General features: G+C 48.0%; 1 protein-coding gene across 8 annotated transcripts in view; it reads left to right on the forward strand.

The window, feature by feature from the left end:
* Positions 1-6,740, forward strand: part of Fray (oxidative stress responsive kinase frayed) — a 132,628-nt gene extending 125,888 nt beyond the window's left edge. For all 8 annotated transcript variants that reach the window (XM_077698692.1, XM_077698694.1, XM_077698699.1 and 5 more), the window contains 5 exons: positions 2,126-2,280; positions 3,564-3,616; positions 4,057-4,125; positions 4,240-4,301; positions 5,931-6,740. In XM_077698692.1, the coding sequence (XP_077554818.1) occupies positions 2,126-2,280; positions 3,564-3,616; positions 4,057-4,125; positions 4,240-4,301; positions 5,931-6,014 (423 nt within the window). In that variant the 3' untranslated portion in view covers positions 6,015-6,740. The remainder of the gene's footprint in view (positions 1-2,125; positions 2,281-3,563; positions 3,617-4,056; positions 4,126-4,239; positions 4,302-5,930) is intronic.
* Positions 6,741-12,091: the final 5,351 nt, after the last annotated feature.

The following is a 12,091-nucleotide window of genomic DNA, read 5'->3' on the forward strand; positions in this document are numbered from 1 at the left end:
CAACAAAGAGCAGGGAAGGAGTGCGGAGTGCGTTTCGCGCTTTGTTCGCACGCCGCGACGTTTTTATGGCGCAAGATTTTGCGTTCAGCAGATGGCGCACCGCAAGTGCGGAATTTTTAAATTGTGAGCCACAGCATTCCCGCTCACGTCTCCGGCTGCTACTGCGATTTATTTTTGTTGGAATGCGTTTTTGGCATTTCTACGTGTACTGTGGCGTGATATCAAGTTACTGCGATCGTCTACAGCATCAGCAACCATGCTGAGATAAAAAAACTCCCCCCACCTCCCCGAAGGGGATCGTGCGGAAATGCGAATGCATTGGGTGCACCGATGAGTGCGCTGCGGCAAGCAGTAACGGAGAGAGGCGTGCGCTCCACTGCATTTATATACATTTTCCGAGCGCAGCGAGCGGAGAGAGGGTACGCGGAGAGGAGAGAGAGACCCGCGCAACACGCCCGCCCCGCGCGCGAGCTCTCTCTCCCGCCAAGCTCCGCGATGCGAGCGCCCTCACACGCCCGAGCGCGCTCCTCCTCTCCACTCACTCTCCGCTACTCCGCCCGAGCTCCGCGATGCGAGCGCCCTCACACGCGGGAGCGCGCTCCTCCTCTCCCCTTGCCCTCCGCTACTCCCGCCCGAGCTACCACCTGCTCTGGTTGCTAGGCGCGCCACAGCTGTTGCTAGGGGCGAGGAGGAGCGTGGAGAGATAACACCTGCGGGCGCACGCCGACGGAGCACGACAACCCCCGACTAAGAAAGTGCATTCGCGCTGAGACGACGACGACGAAGGCAGAACTACAAGGCGCGCGCTCACGTGCGCTCGTGCTGGAGGAATGCAGGCGCACGCCGACGGAGCACGACAACCCCCGACTAAGAAATGCATTCGCATTTAAAACATATCCCCGCTGCATTTTTTATTCAAAGTGACAAAAAAGTAAATTCTCATGAAGAAAAGTGGGGGGAGGGTTCATTACGTGAGTGGGTTCATTATGCGAGTAAATACGGTACTTTCATTTCTTGCACGCTGGTTTCCGTCCAACTCTTTACCCTAGATTTAGCATTGGGAGTAGTAGACTCCAGCATTTGTTCTGCAAACCTGTTTGTCTCATTGACCAAAATTACAAGATATTATCCTTAATAAACATTGAGTAAAATGTCAGGGCATCGTGGCCAGATGGCAACTGAATGACAGTGGGTGGCCGAGAGTGTGCCGCACATAAGTGGAAGTTGTCGTTGCCGGCGTTCATTTCGTTAGAGATGGGCTGAGAGAAACGAGAGTATCGTCACCAGAATTGTCTGCCTAGGAATCACCTGTCAGGTCCGACCCACCGTTCAATGTACTGGCAGATGTCCGAGATGGTTCGTAAATGCTGTCTTCATCATTGTCTGTCCACTGCTGAACATCTGACACTGAAGCATTTAACTCGGCGGCTGATGACCGCGAAGCTCCCGGTGCATGCTGCCCGCCAAAATTAAGTTCGTTTGCTTCCTCTGTGTTGTGCTTAAAAGGCATGAGGATCCATCAGTCACGCTAAAATGTTTGGAAGCAGCAGGAAATACGAATGAAACGTATTTGAAAAACTGCGGCGAAATGTTGGTGAGCAACACAACAGAAATAGGCTGCTACTCTGCTCCTTGAAAACAATAGCGCTGCCTCATGTCTAATGCAATTTTACATCTCGTTAAACTTTGGTGTTTGAAATGGACATTCGAAATGGTTCCTTGCCACTGGTGCCACCATGGTTTAATGAGCTGCAAAATGAGTTTTGAGCGGGGCATCAAAAAAGAATTCTCTTATTGCACTAACCAGGGTTCATAGTATTGGAAAATACAAAGGTTACACTTCTATGAATAACACTGTTTTGTCTATTGTTTCTCCAAAAATGGCCAATTATCTCTAATTATCTTGTGAACTAACTGACTTACTCAAGAAGTAATGCTAGCAGCAAGATTGACAAGTTTCACAGAGTTTACTTAACAACTAAAGGAAGCTGCTTTAAGAGCAGTGTCCCCCCTTAAATGGGTACTTCCCACCAACTTTTGTGATCTTGCCCCGTCGAGCGGTCTTGTGCCGGCCTTGTCCAACCCGGCACCAGCAACCGAGCGACCCCCACTTTGTTGTTTGCAGCCGCCACCTGTGCCTGAGCCATCAGTGCCTGCTGACGCACAGCACCCGCCGTCGGCAGCGCCACCAGCAGCTCCTCAGCAGGCGGCCGCACCAGCCGCCGCAGCAGCAGCAGCAATCTCATCCACAGAAACCATGAACCTCGTCCTCAGGATAAGGTGAGCACGGCGGCAGGGATACTGGGTGACCCCGCATGCCGCTTCGCTCTGCTGCCTCCGACGCGGGCTACTTCACAGTTGTGGGGCAGTGTGACCATTGGACATTAGGCCTCTTGTAAGTGCAGAGCACTTTAGGGGCTTGCCTTGTCATTGAAGCTTGCTCGCTGGACCCAAGTAGAGCCCCACGGCGTTCTGTCGTAGCGGCTGTCGTCGCAGCGTAACCCGGAGGCTTTGAAAGCCAAGCGGTTTATATAGCCATAAGCGTTCGAAACTCGTGAACCGCTGGCGCTTTTCATACATCTCCCCGTTGTTTAGCGCAAAGAAAACTGCAGGTACATTTGAGGCAAAATATACGTAATTGTTCCTAATGATCCTAATGAATTGTTCCTAATTGTACTTAAAGCTGCCCGCGTTCATTTAGTTAGGAACACTCGTAGGGTTGGTTTTTACAATAGTAAGCAAAAAAAAAGTGGCAGTGCAACGCCGGCACATGCGGGAGGAAAAGCAAGCAGAAAAAGAACAGAACTCCCGCTGGCGCTGTTTCAGGCAGGGGGCACATGAGCACTGCGGAGGCGGGAAATTTGAATTGCATTGGGTGGTAGCAGTGAGCGGATAACGGCGCTACAGCCCATTATGGCGAATCACTGCTCTGTACTTCCGGCAGCTATCACGTTGAGTGGGACGGCTTTAATTTTTTGTTATTTCGAACTGCTCAGAGCTGGTCTGTACTGGGAAATAAGAGAGACCAAATCTTGAAAGTAGCCAGGCTGTGTGCTATCTGGAAATTCCTCTGGGGGTTGGTGCACTCATAGCTGCTTGCATGTTACTAAAAAAGGAGGGGGGAGGGGGGGGGGGGGGTAGGCAAGAAAATATCAGAGGGAAAAACATTACCTGTTGTTACGTGACAATATAAAGTCGTAAATCAGTGCTACTTACATTCAGTTGAAAGGAGCGAGTTGATGTTTACATTCAATTGACAGAAGGGAGTTGGTGTTTGCTGTGCTAATGTCTTTTTGCTACAAAAAAAAATCATTACTTTACAAAGCTACTATTGTGAGGTGAACGTAACCGCAAGCCGCCGACATTGAGCACAGCTAAGATGTGCGGTATTGCCTGGGAAAAGTCGGTGGTATCATGCATGTGCGTAATGTGCATGTATTGCACGGTAAAGTGTTCCCATTATTTCTGTTGCATGAAGGTTGTTGGAGGAGCGAAGGCAATCGATGAAGCGTCTGTTGTGGCTTTCATTTAGTGACGCTTGTCTGCGTGTTCTCCTTTTCCAGGAATCAAAGGAAAGAGCTTAACGACATTCGGTTCGAGTTCACGCGTGACCGAGGTAAGCATGCAAGCTTTGTGTTGCGCCTTGCTCTTTTAACCACAAGAGAACTGTTGGCACGTGACACTTTTACCGTCCTTGGCAGTGTTGAATAACGAGGCTTCCGGTGGGCAGATTAGACTGCCTGTTAACTGTTCAAAAAGAAAGTCATTGCTAAGGGGATTGACTGCACACAAAAGTAGCAAAGGCGTGTAAAAGCTGGTTTGAAGACGCATCGTTGGATGTGCCTTGTGAAAAAGTGCGCAATTATTGCCTGAACATTTGTACTGGCAGCATTAAGACTGCTAATAACAGCCCTGGCAGTGGTCTTATGATTCAAATTATAAACAGAGTAGTGGTTTCCCATAGCAAACTCAGTACTATATACACAAGAACACATCTTCGTAGCAAATTTTAACTTGAAAATGTGGTCCAGCGTTTTCTTTGTTTTTTGTTCCCAGACACGGCAGACGGCATCGCTTCAGAACTCGTTGGTGCAGGCTTGGTGGATGGTAAAGATGTAGTTGTTGGTGAGTGCAATATGTCGTCAGAACCTAGGGGATATTTTTTATACCATTTTTATTTTTCTCATCGTGTTTGTTGTAAAGGAGAACTACATGTTACTTTCTCTCTTGCCCGCACAGTGGCTGCAAATCTGCAGAAGCTGATTGACAACCAGGCCATGAAAACGACCACGTTTGCCTTGGTAAGATAATCGGGTCGTGTCTGCCGGTTTGCTCGATATACTGTATTTACTCGGCTCTAACGAGCCCTCGATTCTAACGCGCACCTGATTTTGGTGATTGGAAAAAAGAAAAATACCAAAAATTCCCTGCACGGGATGAGCACCATTTATTGATGCAAGAACTTCATTTATTACCGGCTAGATGGCTCTCATCACCTTCTAGGCGCAAACTTACTCCATGATAAACCACCCGTGGTGGCTGCCCTTCCAAATTCACGTCACGAAATCTCGGAAAAATATCTTTAAAAATGTTCAGCGGGAGGCTGTCACGGAACGACAATCCCTTTGTAGAACAGGGTGCACTGCACGGTACTACGTAGGTTCTCGCTGCTCTGTTTCCTTTCTCGCGAGCAAGTAAAGAAAGCGGGGGCTTGCTATCAGAAAATGGACACTTTCTATCTGGTAGCGTCTATTTTTAACTTTTACTAGCACAAGAAGCACTGGCAAGGCCCTGTGGAGCCTTTCACACCGGATGCACATGACCTTTGCGCCTTGCTGATAACATGACAGTGCCTATACCGCCCACGGGAGGATATGTGCGGGCGCATCCTTTTTTGTGCGTGCATGTGTGTGTTCTCATTCTGCGGAAAGACATAAGCCTCTTTTGGATTATTTTTTTTTTATTTTGACGTTGCTGCGGGTCGCACAATCTTTTTGACGCCTAGCTCGCAGAAGTGCAATTACGGTTGCCTTGCCAAGTCGATGATGCATGACAAGCAACCACTAGTGCTGTTTCGACTAGTACTCGATTCTAACATGCATGCTATTTTTAGACTTATTTTTCCGAAAAAAATGTGCACGTTAGAATCGAGTAAATACGGTATTACTTGAAGGTGCATTATAGTGGTACCACGGTGCCACACCTGCTACATGTGAAGAGTTGTAAGTCTAGTTTGCTTACCGTTGTATCAACATCTACCACTGATGTCACTGGGAGCTCCTCTGGACACACTGTGTAGTTTGCCTGTACATTGCTGAAAAGAAATAATACCACGGACAAAGCTCTGATTGCCATTTGCCTAGCTCTTTTGTGTATAACTAAAAGGTGTTAAGTGTACACAGTTTCAAATTGGGAATTTCGATTGCTCGTGCTCTGGCGGTTCATGGGTGCCTACTCTAGTGGCCTTTTGCATTTCATTTTCATTTAGAAGCAAAATTTGCTCTTCTATGCTGTTGTTTTGTTCCAAATGGTTGAAAACACTGGTGCCACTTTGCCTTGATTGAAGCAACACACTGGTTGAAAGAATTTGCAGCGGTCATTTACTGCAAGAGCTGCAGTCCCACATAGGTGGATGTTTATAGCTATTTTTTACAATAAATTTAATGCTTGTGCCAAGAGCATAACTTCACGGTACAGTGTCACACCAGCTAAATCCACGTTACGCATTAGCAGATCAGTATTTCGGTCCAGCAATGGCGGCAGTTTTAAATGCTACAGGATGGAACGGTGGCGAGAGTGGGAGCTGTACACAGCTTACCTTTGCCAGAAGCTTGTTCATGCCAAGTTAAAAGCAGATTTAAGGAATGCCAAGAGTCAAATTTCTCGCCCAGATACAGCTTGCATTGCCCCTGATCCTGCCGTTTTTGCAGAAACAGACGCCCGAGGAGGCTGCCGTGGACGCACCCGACGACAAGGCGCTCATCGGTTTTGCTCAACTTTCGATCGTAGACTAACCAGAGCGAGCGTTGAAAGTTGGCAGAAACCCCGCGCCCTGCCTGCCACCACAGAGAGCGAGAGAGAGGAGAACGGGGCATCGTGCCAGCGAGCCCACACACACACACACACCACACGTCGCCTTATCTAACTGGTCGTTGTCGCCAGTGCACCAAATGAGCGCACCTGCTCTTCCACAAAAACAGAGCAGCAGCAGCAGCATCGAGGAGTGGGGGTGAAGAAAAAAAGACAACTGCTGCTGCAGCTCTCTCTTTGCCCGCTCCGTCTCTGTAAAGTGTAAATTTTTTGGCCGCGAATACAGGACGGCGGCGGGAGGCTTCGTTGTAGGATGGGGAGTGCTAGAAGAGGAGGAGGGAATAACGGCTATGCAAGAAAAGAAAGATGCCACCCAAAAGCGCGACGAGGAATGCAGCGCTGTTTTCCTCTTGGCTGCGTGCGCTTTTTGTAAGAGAGTTTCCCCCCCGTTCCCTCCGTGATTCCCTTAGCTCCAAAACGTAGGCTGTGCCATTGATGCAAGCCCCCCTCCCCCCTCTGGTGACGTGCACGGTCGGTCGCTTCGCCACACCGCACGTCCCCATTATGCAAGCGTGTACCATAGTCTCGGGCGAGGGTTGCTGCTGCTACCCCTGATGTGTTGTGGGTGCTCTGAGGGGCCTCAGCAGGGGGTCGGTTTAATTTATTCAGAGGCAGTCATAGACAACAATAAAGGCAGATTTCGAAGAAACAACCCTGTGTCCTCTGTTCTTTTTTTTTTTTTTTTTTTTTTTTTTTTTTTTTTTTTTTTTGTTCATTACCTGCGCAGTACTTTAGGGGTTAGTTGCAAAGCAGCTGCGGCTCTTGCATAGCTGAAGCTTGTTTGTTACCATTAACATGTTACTGTTTCAACTGCAAAATTTGGAAAAGGCAGTGCATCATATAAGTGCCTCCTTTTCTAGTGATGATGTGTTGCAGCCGGCAGCAGTATTTAGCAGTACTGTGTTTATATCTTGAAAACTGAATGTAAGGGAAGTACCTGTGTATATATATGTACAGAGGGCAACACACTTGTCTGCAACACAGGTTTCGTACTTATAGCCTTATCTTGCCTCGGCCGAAAGCAGATTTAAGGATTTGAAGAAAACTATTGTGTCATTCTGAAGTCTTGTCCATATATTTTGACCTCAACGCTTTTTGTGAAAAAGTTTTGAGTCCGCAGTTTTGAGAGGTAACTAATTGAAGTTGAACTCGGTGTTATAGACAAGGGTGTTGCGCACTGTACATGGTCACTTTCCCAAAAAGCAAAATTAGTGTGGTTTGGTGGCTTCTAGGGCTACTCGCAGGTTGTTCTAATAATGTTCTAACACTATATTGATCTAATGTTGCTCTACCAGACTGAAGTCTGGAATGCATAGGCAGTGTTGCGAGTTCTTGAGGCCGATTTACATCGTTAAACCAGATTAGTGCATTCAAAGTTTTCTTTTGTTTTGTCTTCCCTGCCAATTTGCTGAGCCACACTGGTAAGTTCACTGGGCTTAATTTAGTGGATTGCTCACATTATTGACCCGTGTGACGGGTGCGTAAGCAAACAATAAGTCGACATCAACCATCGAATAGTTGAAAACCAGTTCTGAACACTGTATAAAAAACTGTAGTATCGTTGTAGAATCATGAAGACGATTCCACTCTGGCGTTTCATTTTACACAAATGTTGGGAACCTTTCAAATTTCGTGCTGCACAATGTTCCCAGCGACTTCACTGGAAGGGCACCAAAAACAGCAATGTGCGCGTTAACTTCATAATAGGATAGAAGTGGTGCGTTCGAACAGAACCACAGGACCGACTGCAGTTGTGCACTCATGTTTATTAGCAGTAGCCTTTGCCAGTGGTTGCCAGCCACACAAGCTAGTCTCTAGTAAAGGCAGTGCCTGATGACTGGCGAGTTGTGGCTCTTTCATTTGTTTTTCTTGTTATGTAGCAGACCTGATTGTTAGTATGAAATTGGCATAATTGTTATTCTGAAGTGGCAAGCTTTTGAATGCACCAAGCGCATATTTTGTCTTCATAGCGCTTATAAAAGCATCCATGCTTTGCTTGGCCAAGTCAGTCCTGTGCACAATAACAACTGCGCGTAAGCAAAGCAGAGTGAAGGAATAATTCAAATTTTGGTTGGTTTATGTGTCAAAGCAGCACCTCGGCTATGAATTGTGCCATAGTGGAGGGCTCTGGATTAATTTTGACTACCCGGGGATCTTTAACGTGCACCGAAATCTCGTACACACGGGCATTATTGCTTTTCACCTTCATCAGAAAAGCGGCTGCCACGGTTGGGAATGCAACCCACGTGCACCGCAGAGCCTTCAGCACTGCAGTACAATGCGGCGGGTAAAGCAGACTAAATAGACAAAGCATACTGGAATAAAGCAACGTGTGTTACAACACAAAGCACAGGTTGCATTTGTCTGTTGTCTTCTCGTGCGAAGTGACGCTAAAAAAAATTCCCGCGCCTTCCCGCGAGGGGAACACGAGTAAATGCAGAGCATTGGGGCCTCAGTACTGATTGAAGGCAGTGTCGCTTCCATCACTTCTTCCGTGATGCTGGAGTAGCAGACACGAGTAAACGTGGGCACGAGCGTCAACCAAGGAAGGAAGGAGCAACGCAGTGACTGAAACACGAGCGACCGCTAGCCGCTATATTTGCAGCGCGCGCAGTAGAGGGAGAGCAGTACGGGGGGGAGAGCACGCATGCGCAAGCAGCGCGCGCCCTTCCAGACCGCGACGGAGCGAACGGGCTGACTACGACGCATGCGCGCGCCAGCTGCTGTTGAGAGAGAGGAGGGAAGGAGAGGCGCACCTGCTGCGGACGCAAAACTGTTGACACCGTCCGACGCAGGAACAGGCGAGGCTAAGAAATGCTCTGCATTTAAAACTGGACAAGTTCTAACGCTGCATCAAAGGACCTCCTTTGATAAATCATCAACACGTGTAAATATACTTGCAAAGCCATCACATTCATGGAATGTTGGTTGCATCATTGTTGTGCTAGTTCCACAATAACGGAAAGAGGTCGAAACTACAATACGTAACAGGAGCAACAAAAAAAGGTTCTCGGGCTATCACATAAGAAGCATTGGGATTTCATCATTGCCGTAGGTGACCATACTAGAAGCAAAGCATGTTGGCTACTTCAAGGGCCTGTTCAGTTTATTTTCTGTTCAAGGTCATTCCCAATGTCGAACAATCTCCCCTGCCGTGGCGAGCTGCACGTCTTTAAAACCAAAGCTTTACTAATCTCGTCGAGCGGTTTCGCAGTGGCGGGGAATTTGACCTCGTGTGACTCGCCGGGCTGAGCTACACCGACGGCCGCGTTCGCTAGCAGCCGCTGCTGCCGGCTTGGCACATGCGCTCTCCGCAGATGCGTAGCCGCCTGACCACGCAACTCACCTCCCGCATGCATGCTTGGCCGTGGATGAGAGCGATCTCGTGTCATCTTCTTGGAGCATTGTGGAAAAGGGGGTGGGTTTGAGATGTCGTCCCCGCGGACATTTCCTGGTGAGCTGCTTCAATGGAGAGGGTCCAGAATGCCAAGCATGGAAAGCTAGCATCGGAGACTGAAGAAGCGCAAGCCGTTCTGCTCGGAAAACGCCAGGAACGGGACCACAACTTTAGACAAAGGCAGGCTTTGGACGATTAGTATAATAATTACAGCTATAAGGTCAACCAAGTGGAACCACTTAACCAGGCTAAGCTAGAGCCACTAAGGCTTTGCTAGTGGCGCTAGGCTAAGCCAAGCTTTCGCTTCACATATTCAGGGTTAGCTGAGCTGAGCCGCAACCATTTTTCAAGCGAAGGTTCGCCACCACCCGAAGGTGGAAGAGGACAGAAGAGGATCTCCCCACTCCTCCCTTGACCCCATCCTAGGAAAAATAGTTTTTTTTTTTTTTACTCTACTCTGACTTGTGTAGCCGTTGGTGTTGCTGTTGGCGCCGTACGCAAAGACCCTCTTCGCCCGCAGCTGGCGGTCCGAAGGCCCGAGGCCGACGCTGCAGTAAGTCCGCGCGTTTATTGACAGTGAAAGGGAAAAATAAAAATGGCAAAAAATTAAGATTAAAGTAACAAACCACCTAGCAGCATCCCTCATAAACTGGGACAGAGCTAATTGACGGGAAATAAAATATCATGCGTAAAAAAATTCCAAATTAAAAAAAGACAAATGGTAAATTTGAAACACCCGCTATAGTGCCTAGAACACCCGCCATGAGGCCACCGCTGCGTGCCTCTTGGCGAGGACCGCAGATGGCGCCACGCGAACGTGCACTAGGAAAGTAAGTTGTTGAAGTGGGTGGAAAGTAACAGTATTTTAGGGGAACTGCAAAATGGATTTAGGCCGGGTCGACGCTTAGAAGACAATATTTTCGTAATAACCCAGACCATCGAAATTTCGGCAGCACAGGGCAGACCAACATGACTACTGTTCCTGGACATAAAGGGAGCCTATGACAACGTAGATAGGGTATTGCTGTGGCATATACTGGAAGAAGAGGGGATTGGGTCAGAATTTGTGGGGCTGATAAGGGCAATATATGAGGATAACAAGGCGCATATTACATGGGAAGGACGTACAGGCACAGAGCCCGTGTACATTCGAAGAGGTTTAAAACAGGGGTGCCCCCTTTCGCCATTGCTGTTCACACTGTACATTAGAGGAATGGAAAGACGATTGGAGGAGAGTGGATTAGGCTTTGACTTGTCGTACCGAAGCAATGGAGAGTTGGTGGCGCAACGGATTCCGGGATTGATGTACGCGGACGATATAGTGTTGCTGGCAGATAATGCGGAAGACCTTCAAAAACTGGCCGACATTTGTGGGGATGAGGCAACGTACCTAGGCCTACATTTTAACCCACAGAAATCTGGAGTCATGGTGTTCAACGAGGAAGCTCATACAGCACCAATAAGAATTCAACAGGAAGCCATACCATTAGTAAATAAGTACAAATACTTGGGGATCTGGCTTAATGAAGGAAAAGGGTACCTGAATGCCCATGAAGAACACCTCAAACTGAAAGGGAGACGAAATGCAGCAGTAATGAAACATAGAGCACTGGGATACAATAAGTACGAGGTAGTGCGAGGCATCTGGAAAGGGGTAATGGTGCCGGCGCTCACGTTCTCTAATGCCGTATTATGCTTAAAGTCCGATATCCTGTCGGGACTGGAGGTTAACCAAAAGGCAGTCGGCAGATTAGCACTGCGAGCTCACAGTAAGACTACAAATGAGGCGGTACAAGGCGATATGGGTTGGGCTTCATTTGAGGCGAGGGAAGCGCAAAGTAAGATACGTTTTGAGGAGCGGCTTAGACATTTAGATGAGAAGAACTGGGCAGCCAGAGTGCATAGGTACATGTACCTTAAAAGTGTGGACACCCAATGGCGGAAGAGGACGCGAAAGCTGGCGACTAAATATACCTTGACCGCGGCAAATAAACAAGGGGGGGCAGTTAAAAAGCAAGTGAAGGAAACAGAGACGCTCATGTGGAAAGAGAGGATGGAAAAGAAGGGATCGCTGGGAATCTACAAAGCAAGCAAAAAAGAGATCCGGAAAGAGAACTTTTATGACAACAATAAAGGTAGTGCGTTGCTCTTTGAGGCGCGGGCTGGCTGCTTGAGAACTTGAACCTACATGAGCAAATATTCGTCCCAGGATGATACATGTGTTGTATGTGGCAGGGATAAAGAAACAATCGACCACATAGTAATAGGATGCCAAAAGATTCAGCCGGATAGAATTGGGGGGAAAGTCCTACTTCCTGAGGCACTGGGCTTCGCAAATGATGGAAGCATTAACTGGTCAGCAGTAGGTATTACTAAGCAGCGGCTAGAGTATTGGTGGAAAAAAAGCAGGGAAGTCGATAAAATAACATCCCAGCCAGGGGTAGCGGCAGGGCAGAATTAAAAAGAAATCCGAGTTGAGGGACTAAATTTAAATTCAAACTACTAAGATAGGCTAGATGGCGCACGCCGTCACCCCGATTCAAAGGGGAGGCCTTTAATCATCATCATCATCATCTAGGCGAACACATTCCGACGCATGCGCCT

Source organism: Haemaphysalis longicornis, unplaced genomic scaffold (assembly GCF_048455015.1).
Source record: "Haemaphysalis longicornis isolate Haplotype H1 unplaced genomic scaffold, Haemaphysalis longicornis Haplotype H1 scaffold_2, whole genome shotgun sequence".
Taxonomy (NCBI): domain Eukaryota; kingdom Metazoa; phylum Arthropoda; class Arachnida; order Ixodida; family Ixodidae; genus Haemaphysalis; species Haemaphysalis longicornis.